The sequence below is a fragment of the Toxorhynchites rutilus genome, chromosome 2, assembly GCF_029784135.1.
Source record: "Toxorhynchites rutilus septentrionalis strain SRP chromosome 2, ASM2978413v1, whole genome shotgun sequence".
Lineage (NCBI taxonomy): Eukaryota > Metazoa > Arthropoda > Insecta > Diptera > Culicidae > Toxorhynchites > Toxorhynchites rutilus.
Window position 1 is genome coordinate 322,734,051 of NC_073745.1, and position 23,765 is coordinate 322,757,815.

Genomic DNA, 23,765 nt, shown 5'->3' on the forward strand with positions numbered 1-23,765 from the left:
GACTTGTTCCGCTTAGTCAAAAAAAAGAAACCATTCACTTGAATGACTCGTATTAAGCCTTAAGATTCGATGCCAACCTTCTGGTTGCGGAGTTTGCTGTGAAATTTCAGTCTTTGTTTCCATACTCCGTTATCAATCATTTCAATTAAAAATCTGAATCGACATACCAAGGCACCACTTAGTGTCGCATTAGACTATCCAAATAGCTAGATGTCGAATTAGATATTACTTACTGTATATAAAGTAGAGTGCCAATGAAAATGGTCATCTCGGATTTTCAAACGGAACTTTCTTAAAAAAGTTGATTCCCCCGAAGAACTAGCAGCACAGCAGAGACCGTCATCGGGTATGAACAACGAGGACAATGGAACGAATGATTTGACGACGAGTGCCGAGCGCTCCTGAACGAGAAGGATGCAGCACGCGCAGCCATGCTGCAACGAGCGACTCGACAAAACGTGGAACGATACAGACTGAAGCGAAGGCAAGCAAATACATCTCTTTCGGGAAAAAAGCGCCGCCTGGAAGAGAAAGAGTGTGAGGAGATGGAGTTGCTTTATCGTTCTCGAAAATCGCGGAAGTTCTTCAAGAAACTAAACGCCTCGCACAAAGGCTTTGTGCCGGGGGCCGAAGCGTGCAGGAACAAGGAAGGAGGCATCTTGACGAACGAACGCGAGATGATCGAAAGGAGGAGGCACCGCTACGATGAACACCTGAACGGCGCGCAGACAGGAGACCAAGACAACGTTGAAGAGGACTACACCGGTGCAGTGAACAACAACGGCGTACCTCCCCCGACGATGGGTGAAGTTAAGGAGGCCATTCATCAGCTAAAGAACCACAAACCAGCTGGTAAGGATAGCCTCGTAGTGGAGTCCTTCAAAAAACTTGTAGAGTGTATGCACCGGTTGATAGTCAGGATCTGGACCATAGAACAGCTTCCGGAAGAGTGGAAGGACGGGGTAATCTGCCCCATCTATAAAAAATGTGGCAAGCTGGATTGTGGGAACTATCGTGCCATCACAATCCTAAATGGTGCCTACAAAATTCTGTCTCAGATTCTCTTCCGTCGTCTATCGCCAATAGTAAGAAAATTTGTGGGAAGTTATCAGGCCGGATTCATGCTCGGTTGCTCGACGACGGACCAGATTTTTACACTGCGGCAGAACCTCCACAAGTGCCGCGAGTATCAGGTCCCTACGCACCACATCTCCGTTGACTTCAAGGCCGCATATGATACAATCTACCGACGACAGCCTTCTGGTGCAAAAACCGACCCAACTGAATCGGCGTAATGCGCGCACATGCATACCTCTCCGTACTGATTAAGAAGCCGACCAAACTATCGGCCGACAAATCAGTCTGCGGAGGTTCTAACCCACGCATTTTTGGGAAATAATCGAGTCCACAATCACGAGTGTTGCACAATCAAAACAGTTTTCAAAGTAGAATTGAAATATCAACAACACACAGCGCCTCGTTGATTCAACCGGACGTTATGGGTGCAAAAAAAATTAACTCGTTTACGTTATGTCTAGATTGTTCTTGAAGTTAGGTATCTTCAAGGTACCTCTGTATATGTATATAAAATTACTCAGATTCAAAAATCGTTCATCAGTCGAACAATCTTCCTTATAGAGTGAATAACTAGATTTCTACATTGCTTCTATTTTATTTAAAAACTAAATAATATAAAATGCATATTCTAGATATTGTAAATTGAAGATTTTTTTTTATCTGTATTATAGTGACTTCCAACTCATTTGGCTGGTTCGTCACTTTTACTTCCATTTTTGGAAGAATGTCGGGAGTAAGAATTGAACTCGTGACCTTTAGCGTGAGAGGCATGGATGTTACAGATCGGCTCCAAGTTTTTTTCCGCAAATGAAAACAGAGTACTATTTATTTCTCAGTGTATATTTTTTACGTTTGTTTAGGTTTGTTTTTGTATAAGATAGTTTTTCGTTCCGTTTGATAATTCGAAGGTCACTTATTCTCATACCTCCATTGGCACTCTAATATACACCCTGGGTCCTGTTGTAACTAATATTATGAGGCTGATTATGCAACAGGGCCGTGTTTTTACGCGGATTTTCGAATTAATGTGGTTTTTTTTACGAGGTCCCGCGTAAAAAAATCTGATTGTATGGTAAAATTATGTGTGAAGAAGATTAATCTCTCAATGGTATCATTATAAATAAATAGAAGTAGTTCGTTGCCCACTATAAATTACAAAAACATTTGCAAATTATCGTTAATATTATTTTTGCAATTAATCAACTTCTGGGCAGATGAAGTACATCGATTTTTGGCACTTTTCTTCACTGATTTTCATTTGACCATATGGAATCTTGATTTATACAACCGCCTCGGCACTGACACTGGTCGGGGCCTCCAAAGAAATATTCGACAGTCGAACTCTTCTGGAAGACCTCCACCATCTGACAATAGAAGATCAAACACTACTTCGTTCCCAAAAAACCTAATCTGCAAAACTCACCTGTACCATGGAATGATGTGATCCTTGGCCAGAACGATGATGTTGGTCAGATACACAATCAGCTGGAATGGAAGTGGGAACAAATAAGTCCACTACAACCAGACAGTAATATGCTGCTCTGAATACCAACCACTAGCAACAGGAAGCAAATGATGGCAGTCGATGTGAGCGTTTCCTGGAGGGTGCTACCGTGGTGAGTCTGGAAGCGCAGCACCAGAAGGCAGATCATTGTCAGGATGAAGCAGATGAACGAGAGTACGATGTAAATCAGTGCGTCAGACTGTAAACGAGAAAAAAGAGAGGTTGACCTGCCCACTTCGAGGTAACCACGGAAGAAAATGTGGCTAAGCCGAAGCGAGTTTGAGCAACCCACCGAGTTGAGGGTTGTTTTAATTGTATCTTGCTAGAAAATTATTACATGTAGTCTTACCAGCAGCAACCCGCGGTTATTCGGATGACGATACCATATGCATAGTGATTCCAAACAGTTATACCTGGAGAGTACAAAATGAACACGTTTGGATAAAATCAAATTTGGTGTATTCTTTATAGTTGATTCATAACCTTTAGATGCTCGAAACATGTGAAACAATTGTCTGTTTTAAGTATAACGATGAAAGGGAAGCCTGAGAAGAACACCCTTGGCGAGAGAAAACCGGGGAGCGAGTTTTTGGTCAGAGGACGCATTCAAGAACCTCAAGATTTAGAAAGAATCTTCGAAACGACTTCGATTCTATCAACTACATGAACCTCATACCTTAGCGCTGTGTACGTTTGGTACCTATGCAGACATAGCTCGCAGTGTGTCAGTCCGGACCGGCTCAACCAGTGCTCGAGACATTCACGATGTACGTAGCGAAGCGTTCCTTTGCATAAACAAGGTGTGATTAAACTGGAATGAAAAAAAAATTGTAGTCGGAATGAATACTGTGAATGAATGAATGAATACGGGTAAAGTCGCTCTAGAAAACATAAAGATAAGTTTACGGAAATAATTTGTATCATTAACAGTTGAGGCGTTAGATATAATCTAGCTTAAACGTTGTCCACACTAAGAGCGAACGCGTGCGTTATTACGTACCGGGATTTCTCTGTAGCGCTTTGACAGATACGACAGGCAATGGAGTCAGTACTGCTGCATCTACGCCCCGGCGAACCTATACTAATTGATCCACTGTCTTCCTTTTGGAAGTTGTCTTCCTCAGTGTTAGTCATATCAGTATAAAATGTACAATGATTTGTCTTATTCCAAGATAAATTGACCAAACTAAAAAAAAAAACGTTAACGCACAGTCGGTCTGAATAAAAACAACCCGGTTGGGTTACAAATTCTCTATTTATAATTATTTCATGGGTTACTGTGATAAGTTACATATCCGTTACATCGATATGGAAAAAGGAATAAATATTGTTGCAAGTGTTCGGAACCCGGAATCATAAAAGCATAAATAATTTTATTTCACAATTTCTTCATTTCTTCTTCCCGTTACCCCGCTATTCTCAAGTTTTTGGTATTTCTCGATTGAAATCCATTTCGGTATCACTATATCAAGAAGCACCTCTCGGTTACGACAACTTGTCATGGCTTCACAGAGCCAAAGCGTGTATCGAGCGTAATTACGTTTTTTAAGAATTTTTGCTAGTAGTACATCTACGAATTCAAAGTACTGGGTTTGAAACGATAATTTCAGTATTGGGTTTGTAACAATAACTTAAGTATTTCGTTCGCAAGTTCACATTTCTTGCCAGATCAGAGAGTCATTGTAACCAGGACGGTAGGGTAGGGCAGGCCTATCTAAATTGTGGCAGCTGGAACGGACTCAACTCAAAGGACCTCCTAAAGTAGATGTCTTACAGAACATTTGGTCTGTCCAAAACATATTTTCACGTAGGTTTTGTCGTCCATGAGTAAACATCCTTGGTACTTCATTAGAACCTAGCGTGTGTTTTGGCCACTAAAAGATGTTATGGTTAAAATTCATTGGTTGATTTTTTATAATAAAAAAATAAAGTATTCTCTGTTTGAAGTTCAATTTGTATAAAAAACAAAAAAAAAGTTTAACTAATTGAATTCCGTTTGAATGAATCTAAATTCCCTTTTTATTCATTGCCTTCTGCTTTCAGATTCTGTACAGTCACCTTGTTAGGTTCAAAATCAAATATTTGCAGAAATCAGCAATACGCTAGTCAAGTAGTTGTAACGAGAGCCAGTCGCGACCGGGGCTTTGTGCGTAGGTGGCCGGTTTATGTGCCACTCCCATAGGGGAGACCAACCACCGCGGTTAAATTTTGCCCAACTTCTGAGACCCAACCTTAGGGCGGGTTTATCTTTCTTGCCAAATTCCCGGATCGAGAAACGACTGTGCCCAAGTACCTGGAAAGCAATCAGCCAACACCAAAGGGAAAACCTTTCACAATCACTTGATCACGGGCTACAAAAGAACCCCAGCGACACTCAAGAACAGCGAGAGGCTGTAAGTATCATCACTGGATCCAACTATCAAATCCCCACAACACTTCCCAATCGCTTCGGAGGTGAAAGCGGGGACTGAAAGAAAAGGAGTCAACCTGACTCGTGACCAAAACCACAAAAAAAGGAAATCCAATGACAACACACTTCTTGTACTTGTTGTTCGCGAAACGCAGCATTCGGGGGAGTTTTTTTACCTAAGCGGGAAGGGGCGGATTACGTGGTTTATGCTTCAACATAGATTTATTCTTCTCTCTGTGCAGAAATTCATCACCTCACGGAAAACAGATTGTGGTTTTAAAGTTCAAACTCGCATGTTATTTCTTTAAATTTTCCTCAATCCATAAATTCCATTTTCACAATCAATCTCCATATATAATATTAGCAATTTATTATAATTAATCCCCACACATCAAAATCATTTTCATTACTTCATACTTCACCTACATACTCTACAAACTTTTATTTAACTATATGTACATTGATTTTTGGGATTCGATCCCATAATCATTTGATCATCCGCTTAAGCCCTGGTGTCTTAACTACCTACTCTATCCCCGATTTCTCTAGCTAGCATATTCGAATCCTGTTAAGAGAGCGTTCAAATAATCTGTCTACCGCTCGTCAGCGGGAAATCTATTTTTGTGGATATGGTTTTGTGGCTCTATTCATCTCTATTCTCTGGATAATTCAGTTAGGTGGTATTGTAACAAACCTGCTTCCGTTGTCGTGCTGTTGACGCGCACGTTCCAGTGCGCGCTTTTGTTTGTCGCTGTGGCGCACTGCTTTAGCCACCGAAATAGCAGCTGGTCAATCTCTCCGGAATGCGTTGGAGAATCGCAAATATATTGTTGCGTCGGCCGAGTATATGTTGGCCAATCCTCAGTTCCGATTCGCGGGGCCAGAAGCGGTTCCCTCCTTTTAGTAATTTAAAAGAAACGTAATGCCACCATTATAAACCCCAAAGCCACATGGGAAAGAAAAACGCACATTTACCTTTTTGTAATTTTCTTCGCACTCTAGGGGGAATTTTTGGTGAACTAACGCTGTCTCACTAATTTATCGCTACACGGGAAATTGTATTTCGCGCAACTAACACAAAAAGAAATATCACTGAATTACCTTTCCAACAATTTCAAAAAGAAGCAATTTCGTAAAAAAAAGGTTTTCCACTTCTGCCTTCTTCCACGGTTCGAACTGAAGTGGTTCCGCAAAAGCTAGAATCCTCAGATCAGCGGGCTATTCTGTTTTTGTATCAGACTCTTTTTTAGAAAAAAGTCGTACCGAAGTCATTCTTCACCCGCTTTCGGAATTGTTTCCCGAATCCCCTATGGCATTAACCTATCACCCTCCGAGTCCCGGTCAAGCCGAATCTTGCGCCGGGGATTCGATTTTAAGTAAAAAGAAAACGCTTAAGGTTGTCTCTCCGTCGCTGGGAGAAATCTCGTCAGCGGAAAGTGCAGTCTCGAGAGCTTTGCAGCAGCCGACAGCTAGCACCAGCTATCGGAGCCCGCGGCACTCAGTTGAATTTAAAAAATGAAAAAAGGGGAAACCGGCACTCGCTCTGCCGGACATCTCATACACCATCAAAGAGGAGTGAAAAGCTCTGAGCTTATAAAGAAATCAATTGTACGAGGGGCTCACAAATGAAATATGTGGTACACGCTACATAGTTCGTGTGAAATATTACCATATTACAGGTCCTCCCTGGCTAACTACTATTCTCACACCTTTGACCAGCTTTTCCGCTTAACTGTCACACAGTGTTCAGTTTCCGCTAAGTATTTACGAATAGAAGTCGGAATAAAGATGCAGATCATTCCACGCGTTCTAATTTTCCCGAGTTTTTTGCTGAATATCCCTAACTATTTAACGCGTAACGCGTAGTTAAAGTGCTCTAGTGCTTTATATCCGATTTGAATAGAAGAGACACTATTTACTTGGTTAAACTGACCAGACGTCCCGCATTTCAGCAAAATGTCCCGCGTAAGATTCCGTCCCGCGAAACGTCCCGAAAATTTCGCAAAAGAAACGAAAATGTCCCGCGATATCAATATATTTCAATATCACAATTTGATCATGTTGATTTTCTTAAATGGATGAACCTCAAAATAAACTTGTATTTGGCAGACTGTTCAAGAGCGCTTCTAATGCATCCGAAGATTAATACGTTGAGCTGGTTTCATCGCACCGACATTGGGCTTTTTGTTTAGAAAGTGTCAACCCCTATTGATCCGCAGGGACAGCGTGAGTCAGACGAAAAGCTCATCTTTGGTCCCCTAGCTCGGTCAGAGCTCAACGTTTTAAATAAGCCGGAAAAACTAGTGTATACTCGACAAGAAGAGGCAGAGTTGTTTGATGAAGTATCGTAAATGAAGCGCTGGGCGGTCTTACGGAAGTTGGCCGGAACCTGAACCATGGCCGATGAAAAGATGTATATCGGCGTGTTATTTTACCTTTTCGTGGCTTTGGTGGTCGTCTGTCTCTCTATTTTGGCCATTCGCCCAAAAGTTTTCTATCTATTTTCATTCAGCTGGGGAATGTTGGGAAGATTTGTGGTCTTCTTGACAACGTTTATCTCCAGCCGATCCATCCTCCAGTGATCTTTTGGCATAATGGGCTGATCCCAGGTTCGGCATAAAGACCACATCACCTTCCCAACTCCGGCAAGCACTTCGTACTATATATCTCCCCGTTCATCATATGACTTGAAAGGAGTTTGGACGGTTTGGACATTCCCTTCACGTCTGTCAGAGAAGGACCTTCTTCGAGAAATTGATGTGAATGATATATTCGACGTCATCGCTTACCTGGGGAACGTAAAGTACCCGGTCCCGGTGTCATTCATTGAATTCTAGCATCAAGTACGTCTCGTCTTTCATTATGTGTACGGAAAGAAGTTTTCACCAGCACCTCAAGCTTCTCCTTCTGGGTGATTGTCTGCTGCCCAGATACGGCCGGTCTCGTCTGACGCTTACGCATAAAAATGTCCATTTTGACCAGATTCTTCTCCACCGTTTGGCCGGTTGCTTCGATCTCCCGGCTCAAGAAGCGGCAAAGAGATGATATTGTAAATACCAGATCGGGTTTATCTGGCGGACACAAAGTGCCTTAGGATGTCCAACTCCTTCGCTGTGGGGTGGAGCTTACAATATGAAAAAATCATCAAGTTGCTTGACAGTGCTGCTGCTGTGAATCAACAGCCTTTTGTTTGTCATTTTTGTTGTTTAATTAATAAACGTAAGATTTAAAGGAAATTTGTTCCTATAAATTATCTTCTATCGCCATCCGAAATTAGTCCATTTTTTTGAATGCATACGTTAACACTAAAATCGATGAAAATGAATTGGAATTTTCGAGCAATCGAGCATTCGATAATTTGAAGAAAATTCGTGCTTGCCAGGCGTAAATGCTCTGATTGAGCGAGTGATTTTCGGGCGTAAACAAAATCTAAACCACCGAAAAATTACAACTGAGTGCCGATACTCAGAAAGAAATAATACTGATCAGTTCAGACTCGCTAAACTATGGTTTATGTTCACATAACGTGTATACATAACGTTTTGTTTTTTTTTGTGTCCCGCGTCACTTTATACTTGGTGTTCTCGCGACGAAGTGCTCCCGCCAAAATTACCCGCAATCCACGTGGCGATCGCGATTAGATGTCCACACATTCATACGGAAAATCATCCCAACTGGAAAAGATTTAGAGAAACCCCGCCCCATAAGCATTCGTACCCACCACACCTCATAAATTTTTTTCACAGCAGAATCCAAGTTCACCTTAAACTGATTCTTGCTTCCAAAAGTTTTTTTTGGGTCTCGGTTGGGCGGAACTCTGGTGTGTTGAGAGGATTCTTGTCATTGCCACATGTACAGAGGGTCTTCGTAGTAAAATTGGTTGTGTGTCTGCTACTGAGCGAACGATCAAAACTCATGGTCCTCAATGGACCATCTTTGTGTGATTCTAGTTATTACGTCCACGCGATAATCATCATGTGACGGTGTTCCCAGCCTCTCATCGTCATTAATAACACAACAGTGTACGGTCCGTCACGTACAGCTTTCGGATTTTTTTTCTCTATTATAGTGACTTCCAACACATTTCGGCTGGTTCGTCACTTTCACTGCCATTTTTTGGAAGTATGTCGGGAGTGAGAATTACGGTACGGAGGTACCGATGTTACCGCTACGCCAGATCGCCTCCACAACTTCCGGTATTGTTTTTTGCAGTCTTCAAAAAGCATACGCTGTGCTGCGCTTGGATTTAAATTTCTCCAGTGCGCGTTCATAACAAACACGTATGCTTTCTTGGTATGAAGTGTACCAAATTCATAAACGTGAGAGCGCCGAATGAACACAGCGTCAAGTTCTGATACTAAACATCGCTCCTCACTTTTGTGGTGTGCACCTCATTTTCTACACACACATCAAATTCTAGCGCTCGTTTGTCGCTGCTCGTTCTAAGTAAATCATAAAAACAACAGTGCTCCTCCATACCAACCGTATACGCGTGTGTGAAGAAAATTAATTCAACAGAGAAAACAAACCAGATTCAAGCGCGGTGTAAAACAGGTATATAACTATGGCGCAAATCACAGCGCAGAACTGGGTGCAAAAACGGTGCTGAAAATTATTTTCAAAATAGAGCACACATCTGACGAATTTCTTGCCAACTCGTCTTAGGAGTTGGCAGCAACATCTCAGATAGCAGAGTTACGTTGTGGGTGTAAACACATGTGTCTTTTAAACAATTTTGCATACTTGAAATATTTAAAAAAATTAGACTACCTTTTTAATTTTTTTTTGTTTTTTTACAAAAAATAATAACTCAAAAACTATAATACCTACAAAATTCGGGTCAAAGGATGAAATGTAGAAAATCGTTGAAATTTCCAAAAAAAATTCGCTGAAAAAAAATATTTTAAAAATTAAAATTCATTTTTCTCAAAAATGTATTTTTGAGAAATTCTCGAAAAATTATATGAACAGTCCTTACCACTTCCAACAAGTCGTCCATATATCGGAAGATGGTCACCTTCACAGGGAAATTTTTTTTCTAACAACAACTTTTTTATGTTTTCTTTGAAAAAAAAAACAACGAATCCTAATTTTGTTTAAAGTCAAGATAGCAATATAGTGTATTCGGCAAAGTTTTAGAACTTATTGAAGTATGAATTTTCGTCGAAGACGTCAACTTTTTATTTTTTCTAGTTTCTGGAATAAAGGGCATTTCGGTATTGAGACCCCTGAAAAAATAATGTTTTACTCGTTACATTTTAGTGTGTAAATTCTCGCATTTGACATGTTCTTGACACGTTTCTAAATCGAAAAAAGTTAGCAGAGCATGTAAATCGTGATAATTTATACATACAAATGTTACAATTTAAACATTATTAGTAATTTTTCAAAAAAAAAACATGAAAAAGTTGATGTTCGAAAAACTTTTTCCCTGTAGAAGTGCCCATCTTCCGATGTATGGGTAACTTTTTCAGAATTTAAAAAAAACATGTTTTCGAGAAAAATGAATTTTGATTTCAAACTATATTTTTTTTCAATGAATTTTTTTTCAATAATTAACTTGAAACACAAATAATTCCCTACATTTCATTCTATGATTAAAATTTTTTAGGACTGATAGATTTTGTGTGCGAATTTGTTTGAAGTTTTGAGTTTTTACAACTTTTTTTTTCGGAAATCTTACTTTAAAAATTATAAGATCTACAAAATGGTAGTTAAAGAATGAAATGTACGAAATTATTTATGTTTTCATTAAAAAATATCAAGCAAATTTTTGAAAAAAATATTTTTAAAATAAAATTTGTTTTTCTCGAAAACCTGTTGGTATACAAATGAAACACGAATTACTGCATTAGAATTAATCAAGCAAATGAAACAAAATTTGACATACAAATTGAGCCATATTTGGCGTGTGGAGGTTTTAGGGGACACAAAAGGTTTCTATGGTGAATCGACTCTTCTCCCTCTCTAAGGGGGGCTTCCATACAAATGAAACACACATTTCTATATACTCGAGAACCAATCAAACAAATCGAGCCAAATTTGACATGTGGAGGTTTTAGGGGGCACAAAACGTTTCTATGGTGAATTGACACTCCTCTTTGTAGGTAAACACAAATTTCTGTATAACTCAAAAATTAACCAAGCAAATGGAAACCAAAATTGGCACGTGAAGGTTTTTGGGTACGAGAAATATGTCTATGATATTTCCTCCCTCCTGTGAAATGGAGAGGGGTTCCCGTAAAAATAATACACATATTTCAACCAAACATGACAATTGGAAAATTGGAAAATTCGGGGAATTCAATTCGCATATATTCTACAATTACATAGTGACAAACGTCGTTAGTCCATTTGATATTTGCGCTAACGAAATTGATTTTTGTTCGAAAGTGGAAATGAATTTTAATGCGATAAATCACACTCCTATATCCTCTTCAATCTATTTAAATAAAAATGGATCACCGAATGTGTTGATTGAAGCAAAACTCGAGAAAGGAATTGTCCGATGTAGGACTGTGTTTATTCTACCATATTTCCTGTATCAAACATTTAATCAATGTAACGGAGAAACATGTTATTTGCAAGTGGTTGAACGAGAATTGTGTCTGAAAATAATCTTATATTATAATGACGAGTTTAGGTAGAAGTACTAGGAATTTTATAGTAAAAGATAATTTTAAAGGGTAGATTAGAAGATCAATCAATAAACAGTTCTGCGATTGGACCCATGAACATGCGCTTAGTAAGAAAACGTTAATGGGATAACGATAAATAAATTTTGGGCGGGACGAAGTTTGCCGAGTCAGCTAGTAAATTAAATAAAAACAAAATAAATAAAAAATTATAGGAGGTTGTGTTCAAGACACGACCGCATTGTTGACGTAGAACTACGCTGTAGTTTAATTCAAGTCGCTTGTTTATAACTGCGGATATTATTTTATAATGCTACGAAAATTTTGGAATAACCATTCTACCAGTTTGGTCGCTCTGAAATGTTTTTTTTTATTGTAGAATCATTTGACGATAATTGTTTGATGATTCATTCTTGTCCTCTCAGAACAATACATGCTCGAGATAAGCGCAGCTGTCATCCTTAGTGGAGAAAGCATTGCTACTGGCAAGCGAATCCAAATTACTGACGAAATTCCAGAACATTTATTTTCTTGGTGAGCTGACGATAGCCTAGCTTGATGATTCCCCACACAATTGTGTAACTCAGAACTTTTATGCAATGGCGTCAGTTTGATGCAATAATTGCAATGCCAGAGACATCAGCGAGTGAGTAATTTGGTCGCGTCCACAGCTCAATCCGAAACGAAGACATGTGATGACGCAAAACAAGAAAGAACAAACGATATTCATTGCTTTGAATAGAGAACGATACTGAAAGTTTGCCTTCCTTCCTTGCTTGAGACTTTAAACTTCTTCAGTTCATTCGTCTCTAACCTTCAGAAGGGTCCTTGACAAACTTTACTTTATCCATAATATTAATCCTCCACCCGCATTGCTTTGAGGAAGGCATTCGATCCCTCGCCGTCCAGCTTGCCCATTTCCTCACGAAGAATGAAAGTTTGCCTCAGCGAGATCCACTGTTTCTACTCTAGGCAAATATTCCCCTTCGTTCTTCTTCTTTTCTTTTGTTCACGGAGACAAATCGTAAGATGTAAGGGGAAATCGTAAGATGTAAATTACGATTTCCCCTTCGTTGCTCGTCAATAAGTTGCTCGTTATTGACAGCTCTGTTCGGGAAAGCACACAAATGGACAGGACAAATGGTCGGTGTTAAGTCAGAGGGGACCAAGTCGCAAAATTGAAATTTTTGACTTATTGATTACATTTGGTTAAGGTGAAGGTGGAAGCTAGCCACAAATGGCTGCTACAATGGCGCTCATTTCTTTCATCTCTCTCCCTCACCCCTCGCCAGAAAATCAATAATTTTGCGAAACAGTGTGAAGAAAATGATCGTTTTTGCACACTTCCCATCAAGTAATATCAACCAAACTTTAATCGATTACTCACAAGATATTAAATTTTCATTCTAAATGCCTCGGCCAACGAAGAGAAGGGTTAAGGCTTTCCAACGTGAATATGTGAAAACAATACGATCAACGAAGGAAAATATTAAGGAATTATCAACATCGAGTTACTATGCGGAAGAACTTGTTAATACCAAAAGAGCCCCAATTCGCATGTGTTATAAATTTGCTCATGTTACGCTCGCGTACAATCAGAATCATATGCAAATGCACCTTCTATATATATTTATATTTGCAATTGTTCATCGGAACATATCGTTCATACATTTTACTTTAGTATTGAATTGTTATTTGTTTTTTTTTTCAAATGTATTCAAAGACTCGTGTCAATGAAGCGCCACACAGTCTGATAAGTGAATTGATCTATTTACGTGTGCTTTGCTCTTCTCTCACAAACACTATTACCCCATTTTTACACGAGGGTTTACCTATACTACTACAATGGCTAGCTTCCACCTTCACCTTAAGCATTATGTAAGCTACATACCACATTTATCAGATTTGGAAAATCACGCATACAGCAGGAATAACGGATCGAAATTTTTATGATTGATCAACGAAAACCCCCCATAGAATGCAGTCAGAGCGAACCATGTACCATTTACCATGGCGAAATGGCTCTATATCATGTGCAGACAGAGTGGACCTTGTGACAATCATTCGTATCATTCGTAATCTTCGCCAAAATCCGTTCGCAGCAAAAATAATTATTAACGTTAACTTTATTTCATAAAAACGTGACCTGTTTTCTGATTTGGCACCCTTTTCTTAAGACGTAGTTCGACTTCAAAAAATAAAGAAATAAATGACACGATCCCTCTGGACGAAACTTTGCGAAACATCTTTTTTTTTGCTAAATCCGGCGTGGAAAAGTTCAGGTTTCACTTGAAACGCTTTCCTGGCTTGTGGTCCACTGTAATCCAATCCTAGAATCTCTGGAGAATTCTTGAGACGGCCAAAAAAGTATATTCACCCGTTTTCCCAAGTCGTGATGCGACAACCCAGGCTTTTGCATATGAGTAAACGAAATCCTTTCGCCAATAGATTACTGATTTTGTTCCTGTAGTGTACCATGAAATAATAATGTTCGTTAAAATGGGTAAATTCTTTCGTTATACGGACGATCGATGAAATAGACTTTTTGAAATTGAAAAGAATTAGCGATCAAACGCAAAACGTAAACGATCAGTGAGACATCTGGATTTTGTTTTTGAACTAAGAAAATGATGATTAGGTAACCTAAAACTCAAAAACAAATCACGTATATTTTACTTCCGGTATTTCGAAGGTTGTTCTCACATGTAGGAAACATGCATTTTTCAACTTGTTTTTGATATTGCTCTGGAATTTTCTTTTTTGATTCAACCATTGTCAACATTTATACAATTTTCACTACTGAAAGAGGTAAGAAAATACATGTTGCGCAGAATTAAATTTCTTACAAACTAATCGCAATCAAACAATCTTTTATGACTATAACATTGTGATTTATGGAAATAACTAGAAGCCTTCCATAAACTCACATTGCAAAATTTCAAACCATCAAACCGCAGCGTCGCCTAGGTGTAGATTTGTACGTTAGATCGCCAATAAACGAAGGCAGAATATTCTGTGATCCCGAAGTTAACACACGTGTCTTTATTATTTTCAAATCCGAATTAAAATAGTGGATACTCGACCGGAGCGAAACACTCGAAGAAAAATTGGGGAAATTTTTGTTAATTCCGGCCAAGTATGAAAAATTGAACGCAGGATTGAAAGTGTCGCAATAATTAAATATCGACTAACCCAGATTACCCAGAAATAATCTCCATCATCGCGTAGTTTTCAATTAATCTATAATGATTCTATATCCCATTAAAAGATTAGATCTTCTCAATGTTTCGCCAATGAACCCGGTCCATGGTTGCAATTCCCAGACCCCGGACTACACTAATTCTCTCCGAGTTCTTCTAACCCTGTTCCAACCACTTCACTAACTGGACTCATCTTCTTATCTCGAACGGATCGATGCGAACACCGATTTTGTGGGCTTTCTGGATGTTAGGCTGACCGTAGAGTTGGGCTAGCTCGTGGCTCATTCTTCTTTTCCATTGTCGGTTTTTCTGTACAACCACCAAGTGCTTGCGAGTCATCTTCACGTCCATGTTTTGTGCTCGTTACAACGCTAATACGGTATTCTGTTTTGATCAGCCGCTCCTTCAAGTATTTATTTAGTCCTAGGTGCATCTGGTCCTAGGCGAAGCATTGAAGCTTCATTTCCGAATTGAGTATACAGATGCGCTATTGTCGAATGTGTTCTTCCGATTATGTTCACTTCGTTGGCGAAGTAGATAAACGGCATGGATTTGGTAGAAATCGTGCCCCACGTGTTAAAACTCGCTTTTTGTATAAAACCTTCCAGCTTCATGCTGAAGTGCAGAGAAGAGAGTCAATCGCTCTGTTCCAACAGTTTTGCCTGAGATATGGGCGGACCGCACACCGTTGTCTGGACCATTTTTGTCGGCCTGCGAAGAAAACCGTACTCGTCCATGATTCTAAACGCTCTGTTCTGCCAAGCGATGGATTTAAAAGCGGTCACTGGGAGGTTCTTTTCTTCGCCAAACACCGACTTAAACCCCACTGTTTTTGAAATTTTTCGTTTATTTAAATCTGTTCAGAAAGGTGTAGTATACAATGAAATAGATTGAAATCATTTTCGGATCGATGCCGCGGTAGAAGGTATTGTTCACGTTTCACTGCTCTACATAACTAGCTCATACGGTTCAATTGTTTTTAGTCGTCACTCAGTACTAATCTACTGTCGATAAGTTAAATTTATAGCACTCTCTAAATGAATATATATCGTGTAAAACTTTAGATATAATAGATAATATGTACGATGTTTGCGTTACTGTGCGAAACTATATACTATAAATGTTCATAAATATGCAGCTGCAGAAGTTTATAAAGCGACAAAAAATACAAAGTTAATAAGTTTCGTGGGTAAAATCATAAAGCGATACGCCTTCTCTTCAAAAGGGACGCAAACACAACGAATCATTTCCTATTAAACGAAATCGAATTTTCGAAAACTGAAATTACTTCGAAAAAAAAAACATAAATTATACTTCGTCGTGTTGATTCCCAGGTTTGAAATTTTCAGTTCTTCTCACTGGCGTAGCCTACGCCAGTAATTTGTGTAGCTGCCAGGTGGTGTGCATCTCAGTTTGTTTTCGAACAAAAAAGCACGATACCCCTAGACCACCGTTTCTAATCACCTGTCCACACAACCCCCTCCTGCAGGGGCACCATTGCTATTAGTGGGGGTAACATTGGTAGTGGTAGGAGTTGTCGTGAGACTTGTCGTCTCAACCGCTAGAGGTGCCCTGCGTTCCCCTTTCGTGTCTTTGCGGGGCGACGAAGAATGTTCATCGCTGGAGGATGTAACCGATCCACCACCACCGTTTGCGGGTATGAATTTCAGTGCAGACGAAGTCACAGTGGATTTGGCTACATCCGTTGTGGTTGTATCCACTGCCGCTTCCATTGTGACCATTTTCTTGTAAGCTGCACATATACACTCGCAAACGAAGCGATATTGACCCTGTAAAAATGAATAAAATATAGATAGAGAGCTTTGGGAACATTCACTCACGATGGTCCACATACCACATTCTGCACCATACAAGCACGCTGATCGCGCATTGCCTGTACAATGTCCAGCGGATAGACGGGCTCTTTATTTTCCATCAGCGCCAATGCGGTGTCCATTAGAATTAGAACGCCCGTTCGGCCAATTCCAGCGGAACAATGGACAATGATTGGCGGGTTAGCTGCGCTTATATACCTGCACAAAAGAAATTTATTCAATCGATTATTATTCTGAAACTGAAAAGAAAATCCTTACTGATGAACCGATGCAGAGGAAGGCATATCGTTCGGGCTTTCGTCACTATCGGTGTGAATAACGCGTCGCTCCGACAGATCCAACCCACCATTCTCATCCATTGTTCTCAGCTTGACATGTTTCAAGCTCGCTTCGATTTCCTGCAGCAAAGTGGTATTCCGCGCCGCACGCACTTTCTCCGTGAACTGCAAAAACAAATCCGGATCTGCGGGAACACCATGATCCGGCCAGGCCAGATACTGCATGTGTTGAATCGTCCTCGTCTCCTTGGTCCGCTCATCGGTTAGTAGCAAATCGCGAAACACAAAACTGCCCGTTTCGTCCGCCTTCTCCGTCAAACAGCGGATCGAGAACCCTGGCGAAAGCATCAGTGGTTCGTTGTCGGCCGAGGGCCAATACTGGTGACATTTGTGACGGCCGCGTTCCATCACCGTGGTCAGCATCACCACCAAATGGCTGCTCTCCTGCTGCACCATCCGCCAGAAATCGTTGACCGTTGTGGAAAGTGGACCCTGGGTGGCGATGTATCGGTTGATTGTACCAGTTGGGGGTATCTCCATGTTGACGTAATTCGCGTTGATGTAGTCTCCGCTTTCCGCGTTCAACAGTACCACACGGGTGCAGTCGTCTGTAAAAGATGGTTAAATGGTTCGAGAAATATTTTCATCTTGAGGTTTTGAAAATTTGTATTGATAATTGTATTAAATTTAATATATTGATAATTGTATTAAATTTAAAAGCATAATTTCAGTTTATTATCATTGATTGACATGGTTATGTTTGATTTGACGATAATGGTGAGGTCTACGTAGCACTAGCAAGCATATACAAAATAATATTAAAAATACAATGCTTCATTGAGTTATAAGGGAAGATTGCATAGTTTCCAGGTTCCAAGCATCAACACTTTGCGCTACGTAACTACCCTTAGGCGACTCGCACACCGAGGCAATAAGTAACTAGCAACTAGTAACATGCAATAAGCTATATTATCGCCAATGGTTTTTTTCCATTATATTTATGTTGATCTCGCACACCGACGCAATACACCCAGGTTTATATTTACGCGGATTTTTCAATTAACGCGGTTTTTTTACGCAGATTTTCCAATTAACGCGGGTTTTTTTACGTAAAAAAAAGACCAGTGCAATATCACATCTCCCCCGCAGCTCACATTATTCTCTTAGAGACCTCAGAGCATATTTCGGTAATTAGTACTTGTAACGGAGCTTAGCGCTTATGAAAGAAGTTAGTGCTGCACCTTATCACGATTCTTACGTGGATTTTAGGTGTTAGGTAACGGGTAGCTCAGCGGGCTGTACAACGGGGCGGGGTTTTTACGGGCAGCGATTCGTGAATGGATTTCCCTGTCTACTTAGCTCTGGACGGTCCAACAGTGGTACTGCACGTGCCTCGGCAGTAGAGTGTATCACATCACAAAGGAATCTTCTAGCAACAGCAAATGTCCTCATTCATGAGCAAAACCAAACTATAGCTACCAGTAACCAACGAAATTGCAGGTAAAAACTACGCGTTTTCGGAAGCGAGTAACAATCAACTTTTTACTTCCGTTCTACGTAAGGATAGTCCCGTTTGATATCTATCATTAGGTGACATGGTTTTTTTTATGCGGATTTTCCAATTAACGCGGTTTTTTTACGAGGTACGTATCCCCCGCGTAAAAAAACCTGGGTGTTGGTTGAAAAGCAATTATATCGCCCATAATTTGGCAAGTTTCGTTCATTAAGCAGATTGTTTGGATAATTTCAGGCGTTTTCATTGCTTTGGTAAGCGAAGTACAACAAAATGTGTTGCCTGTTGCATAAATTCGTATTGCTGCTTGCTAGTTGCTTATTGCTCCGGTGTGTGAGCCGCCTTATAATATATTTCTGGCCGACACACAACAGTGTAATATTGGTGATGAATTGAAGAGTAGCATAGTAAGGTAACAATTCATAAACTGAGTAACTGTCAACGCATGCAAAAGGTACATAAAGTTGCGATGGCGCCATGTGCTTAGAATGCGGACAGATTTTGATAAAAATGATATTAATTAATCAAAACTCCGCCTGCAATTGACGGATCTCTATACTAACGTATTCGAGAAAGAACCTGAAATTAATGAGAGCTAGAGCAAAGCCTCCAAAGACCCTAAGAAAGATGGTTATAATAGCTGTTATCCGTGGCTATCACGTACATAAAAAAATAAATAAATTCCTAAGCCAAGGAATGACGCAACCCGTGCCGAGGGATGAATGGTCGTGGGGGTTTAATTGAATACCCTGCCACTAACGGAGCCTGTGGAGTACCAGGGCGCCCTCTACAGTCCTTTGTGCCCTTTCTGCATTAAGCGAGTCACTGATGCAGCCGAGCCGAGCCATTGACTTTCGCATTCAATTGGAAATGAATTCTTGCTTCTTCCAGAAGTTTCTTTGTCAACTAGGGATAGCATTACCATGCCAAAATTTCAATAACCGGTTATTCGGCAATGAAAATTTCATTACCGGTAAAACCGGTAAATTACCTGTAGAAAACATACTTCAAAATAAACCATTTTCCTGCGGAAACGGCTTTTGTTTATGATTAGTTTACAAAAACACATTTTGCAAGTTTTTGCTGGTTAAAGTAATATTTAAGGACACAGAGAATGTTAATTTTGTTGTAGATCGGAACTCATTAACAAACTTTTCAGAAGAGGAAAACGCCCGTTCAGAGTCCAATTATGTTGGGTAGAAGAGTATCGAATACCATTGTCATGTATTTGCCCCTGATGCCCTCTGTACGAAAACTCTTGTCCGAGGGTTTCCATCAATCCTATTATAGACGTTGAGCTTAGGCTGAACGTTGATACCTTTGACTGTTGTCATCGTCGTTCAAGTTTGATACTCCTAGATGCTCAACTGTTCTGCAGGTTTCCCATCGTCCAGTGGTTTTCTTTCCTTCTGTCGTCCAGCTACTGAATCAATATCATCGTCGTCAAAGTTGATCAAAGAATAATTTCAAATACCTGCTCGATCAATGCAGTCCGCAACGCTTGATAGAAAACAATTGTATCACGACCACGAGCAGAATGATTATTCATATACGGGAACAAATCTGCATAAACGAAACGTCCTTTGCAATCTTTACATCCAGGGCTTCAAGCAGCTGCTTCGAAATTTTTGGTTACTCCGATAGCTGTTCTAGCATAAGGTGCAATCTGACCATGCATTTCATCCACAATGAAGTCACCAGAACTGATTCGAGGGCATCAACCAATTCCTTCATCGCTTTCAGTTCTTCAGTTCTTGTGTTTCGTTTTCAGATCTAGCAGCGATTTTTGGGCAGAAGGTCGGAGGTCGTAGAATCGGCGCAGCACTGCCAGTTGTGTTTTTTTTCGATCTTAATTGATTCTCGAGCAATATTTCAAAGCGGCATAAAGGCAAATATTATTTATGGTGTAAAAATAAAAAAATACCGAAATTACCGGTTATTGATTTAAAATTACCGGTAATTCGGTAATTGAAAAAGACCCGGCATTACCGGTAAAACCGGTAACGATAAAACCGGTTAACAATCCCTACTGTCAACATGAATCAACAGTCATTGGGGGGTTTTCGTTGCTATTTCTTCTATGACGCTCCACGCTCATTTCATTCTTCACCGTCAAATGGACTTCACGGCATATTGAAGTGACTCCCCCAGACTGAATTCGTTTCTCGCTCTCATGTGTCATGTGTCATGGGCAAACTATGGAACCGTCCATTAATGATGTAACTGCTTCTTTGCATCAGAAATCAAGTTTTCATTTCACTTCATATGGACGTGATAGTAAGATTGTGTACACGGGCAACGAGGTACATGTCAGAGTGGAATAGTAATGGTGAAGTGAAGTTAGGTTGAATGAAGAGGAAGATTTGTATTCATTTGTCACGTCCATTAGAATAACCATTTGCTAGAGTTGAATTGACAAGCGTTATGAGCGAGGATGACTGATGAACTAATCATCTTCTTCTTCTTCTTTCTTCTTATATGACACTAGCGTTCCTAGAGGAACTCCGCCGTCTCAACGTAGTATTACTTGCGTCATTTTCATTAGTACTTAGTTGAGATTTCTATGCCAAATAACACGCCTTGAATGTATTCTGAGTGGCAAGCTCTAGAGAATACGCGTGACCACAGTGCAAGTCAGAGGAAATTTCTTTGAAGAAAAATTTCCCCGACCAGAACGGGAATCGAACCCGAACACCCGGCATGTTAGGTTTGACGCTAACCACTCGGCCACGGGAGCACCTAATCATGTTGACGGCGAATGCCGAAGTAGTCCTACTCGAAGCGAAGCGACTGAGATGAGTCGTTTTTCATGTTTCGTTTTCGAAAATTTTGGACCCTGATCCCAACAAACAAAACTCTTCGGAATCCGGCATCCCGAAATCTCTTAACTCCAAAAACCGTTCGAAATATGAAGTCTTGTGGTTCCTTATTGCCCTCGAAATAGCAGATACGGTTTTCTACGAAGGAACCTAGAAAAACAAGATTATGATTTATGATCCCGAAAGAAAGGTCAAAGGAGGGGTCCAAAGAACTCCTCCGGCGTTGTGTGTACAATGAAGCGATGAGAGTAATAAAAATGTAATTGCTGCTGTACGGCCTTGCCGTTGTAAGAACGCTAGGCGTTCTGAGCAAGTTTCTGTTTCAATCACCTTCACCCCTCGATTTTTGTTACAACATAGGCAATGAAACAACTTTTATAAACGCTATTAGACAAGAAATCCTGAACCTAACACTGTGCAGTCCGGTTATTTTTGAGAAAATACACAAGTGGCACGTTTTGGAGAAGCTGAAGAAATGGGTAGAACGAGAAGTGATGGCCAATTGGATGGTTGTACGACTGTCAAAAAAATCACTCCGAGTATTAAAATTACTCAACAATTGCTGAGTCTTCATACGAAAGATTTCAGGTCATAACAGGTCACTGTCCGAGCAAATGACATCTCCGAAACATAGGTTTCGTACAATATGATATTTGTTGCTTTTGTAATACTGGAAGCGAAACCTCGGCTCATTTGCTCTGCAGTTGTGGAGCTCTAACAAGACGCAGACTTCAACATTTTGCTAAGGCTATTCTGGAGCCCAAGGAGGTTTGGTTTATGTCGCCGATCAGTTTACTCCTCCATCAATAAGCAGTAGATAAGCTTGAGTCGTAGAGAAAAAAATGGGGCATACTACAATAGTTCAAAGCAATGGACCCATCGGTTCACACCCAACGGGGAAAACAAATACCAAAACCTGTCATGCTGCAAAAGGAGACGTCTATCATTCAAATGGATTCAAATGTTATATGAAATAGATTAGGTGAGACAAAATTACTGACATCAAGTCATAATTAATAATGGATCGCTATTTTTAAAAATCTGTGACTGACTGTATGAAACCTAAAAAAATATGTAATCAGTAACAACCCGGTAATTGCCGCTGACCATTTGAAGCGCCAAAATCCAAGAATTTTCAGTATCAATTTTTTTATTATATTTCATCTTTCAATTGAGTAAGAAAACATCCATCATGAGTGGTTGCTTCTGTTAGTACATGAAAGCAATAACCTCCCTTTGATTATCGATTATCGATTATGAAAATTGGAGCAGTAAACATCACATTAAACCAATATCCTTTTGTTTTTTTTCCGCTACAATAACGTGTACAATAATGATATTTTGTCCAAATCAAACAAAGTTCAAAATAGAACGCGCTATCTTTTTCACAGAGCCAGAAGTGAATCCGAATGGAATTATCAAAGAGTTAGTAACGTTTGAAAAACGAGGAAAAAGTTATTCGGTCAACATAAGTACTAAATGTGAAACAATCGGTAAGATTTCCTTTTGAATACAACATGGAAGTGATGGGTATTTGATGACGCAACATTTATTATGATACTGAACTCAACGACACTCAAGACACGCTCCAGAGATGTGCACAGTCTCCAATTGAGCAAGGAAATGGCATGAATACAGCGAAGCGGTGAGTTAAATTGTATCGAAGATAAAAAAACGTCGAGTTTCTGATTTCCCAAATCGGAAGGGAGGCAAATGAACGCAAAATGGTTAGAAAAAAATAAAAAGCGGCGAAACAATTGAAAGACAGTGTTCTGCAACTTTAGTCACGGGGTTTGGCAGTTACGGGAGAAAATCGACGACTATCGGACTCGACACTGGAATCGAACACTTCCCGACGTTTGATACTTCGACCGACCAAACACTTCACTTCACCACGTGGTTTTCAGGTCACTAGATACCTAGTTTCACTATTTCGCTACGATGGTTCATTTGTGATTGAACATTTCACTACAATGATATTTTTGCAACTGAACAATGTACTGAACATTTCGTGGACTTCAGACTAAAGCCAGCACGTAAGGAAGCTCGATCCTTTCTTGAATTACTCCAGTAAAACTTCCCGACAGTGTTTTTTACCGCGGATGGTGCGTCGTCATCCTCGGTGCATTACCGCCGCGGCCAGAATGGAACACATAGTTTTCACTATGCTTTCTGCTAGATTTAATTATAAATTCACTGCGCGAAAGTTTTATTATTTCTTTATTTTTGTTTCACTGGAGAAATGGTTTTTGATCGCTCCGCTGTGTTTCATTTCGCCTGCATAATGGCGTCATAGTGCAAATGGTGTTTTGTGTTGTAAATGGTGGTGAATAGAATCATTGAATTGTAGTGCCATGAAAAACAGCAACCGAATGAAGTACACGAAGCTATGTCCGAATGGAATTGTTTCTACATTGGAGCTTTATTGTGTTGCAGTCAACGTGTGTGCAAGCCGGTAATGCCGGTATATTGGCGAAAATTATCCGTCGATAAT

The 23,765-nt window shown here is 40.0% G+C and overlaps 2 protein-coding genes across 2 annotated transcripts in view; both read right to left on the reverse strand.

Annotated features, from left to right (window-relative positions):
• Positions 1-2,032: 2,032 nt before the first annotated feature.
• On the reverse strand, positions 2,033-3,792 carry LOC129771616 (E3 ubiquitin-protein ligase MARCHF3). The gene is made up of 6 exons (XM_055775425.1): positions 3,582-3,792; positions 3,258-3,392; positions 2,931-2,994; positions 2,631-2,780; positions 2,501-2,562; positions 2,033-2,441 (listed from the first exon to the last, which is right to left on the reverse strand). The coding sequence occupies exons 1-6, from the start codon at positions 3,713-3,715 to the stop codon at positions 2,357-2,359; spliced, it is 630 nt and encodes a 209-aa protein (XP_055631400.1). The 5' UTR covers positions 3,716-3,792; the 3' UTR covers positions 2,033-2,356.
• An 11,861-nt stretch (positions 3,793-15,653) lies between these two features.
• The window catches only part of LOC129769049 (tyrosine-protein phosphatase non-receptor type 4), a 36,401-nt gene continuing 28,289 nt past the window's right edge, over positions 15,654-23,765 (reverse strand). The window contains exons 8-10 of the mRNA XM_055771061.1: positions 16,920-17,547; positions 16,682-16,859; positions 15,654-16,616 (exon numbers count right to left, since the gene is read on the reverse strand). Of these exons, the coding sequence (XP_055627036.1) occupies positions 16,287-16,616; positions 16,682-16,859; positions 16,920-17,547 (1,136 nt within the window). The 3' untranslated portion in view covers positions 15,654-16,286. The remainder of the gene's footprint in view (positions 16,617-16,681; positions 16,860-16,919; positions 17,548-23,765) is intronic.

What these genes read in the sequence shown, in the direction of transcription:
- LOC129771616 (XM_055775425.1), bottom strand. Translation starts at nt 3,715, where the DNA reads ATGACTAACACTGAGGAAGACAACTTCCAAAAGGAAGACAGTGGATCA. An exon ending in CAAACGTACACAGCGCTAAG is followed by an intron (nt 2,995 to 3,257) that starts GTATGAGGTTCA and finishes TGTACTCTCCAG; the next exon opens with GTATAACTGTTTGGAATCAC. An exon ending in CACATCATTCCATGGTACAG is followed by an intron (nt 2,442 to 2,500) that starts GTGAGTTTTGCA and finishes TTCTATTGTCAG; the next exon opens with ATGGTGGAGGTCTTCCAGAA.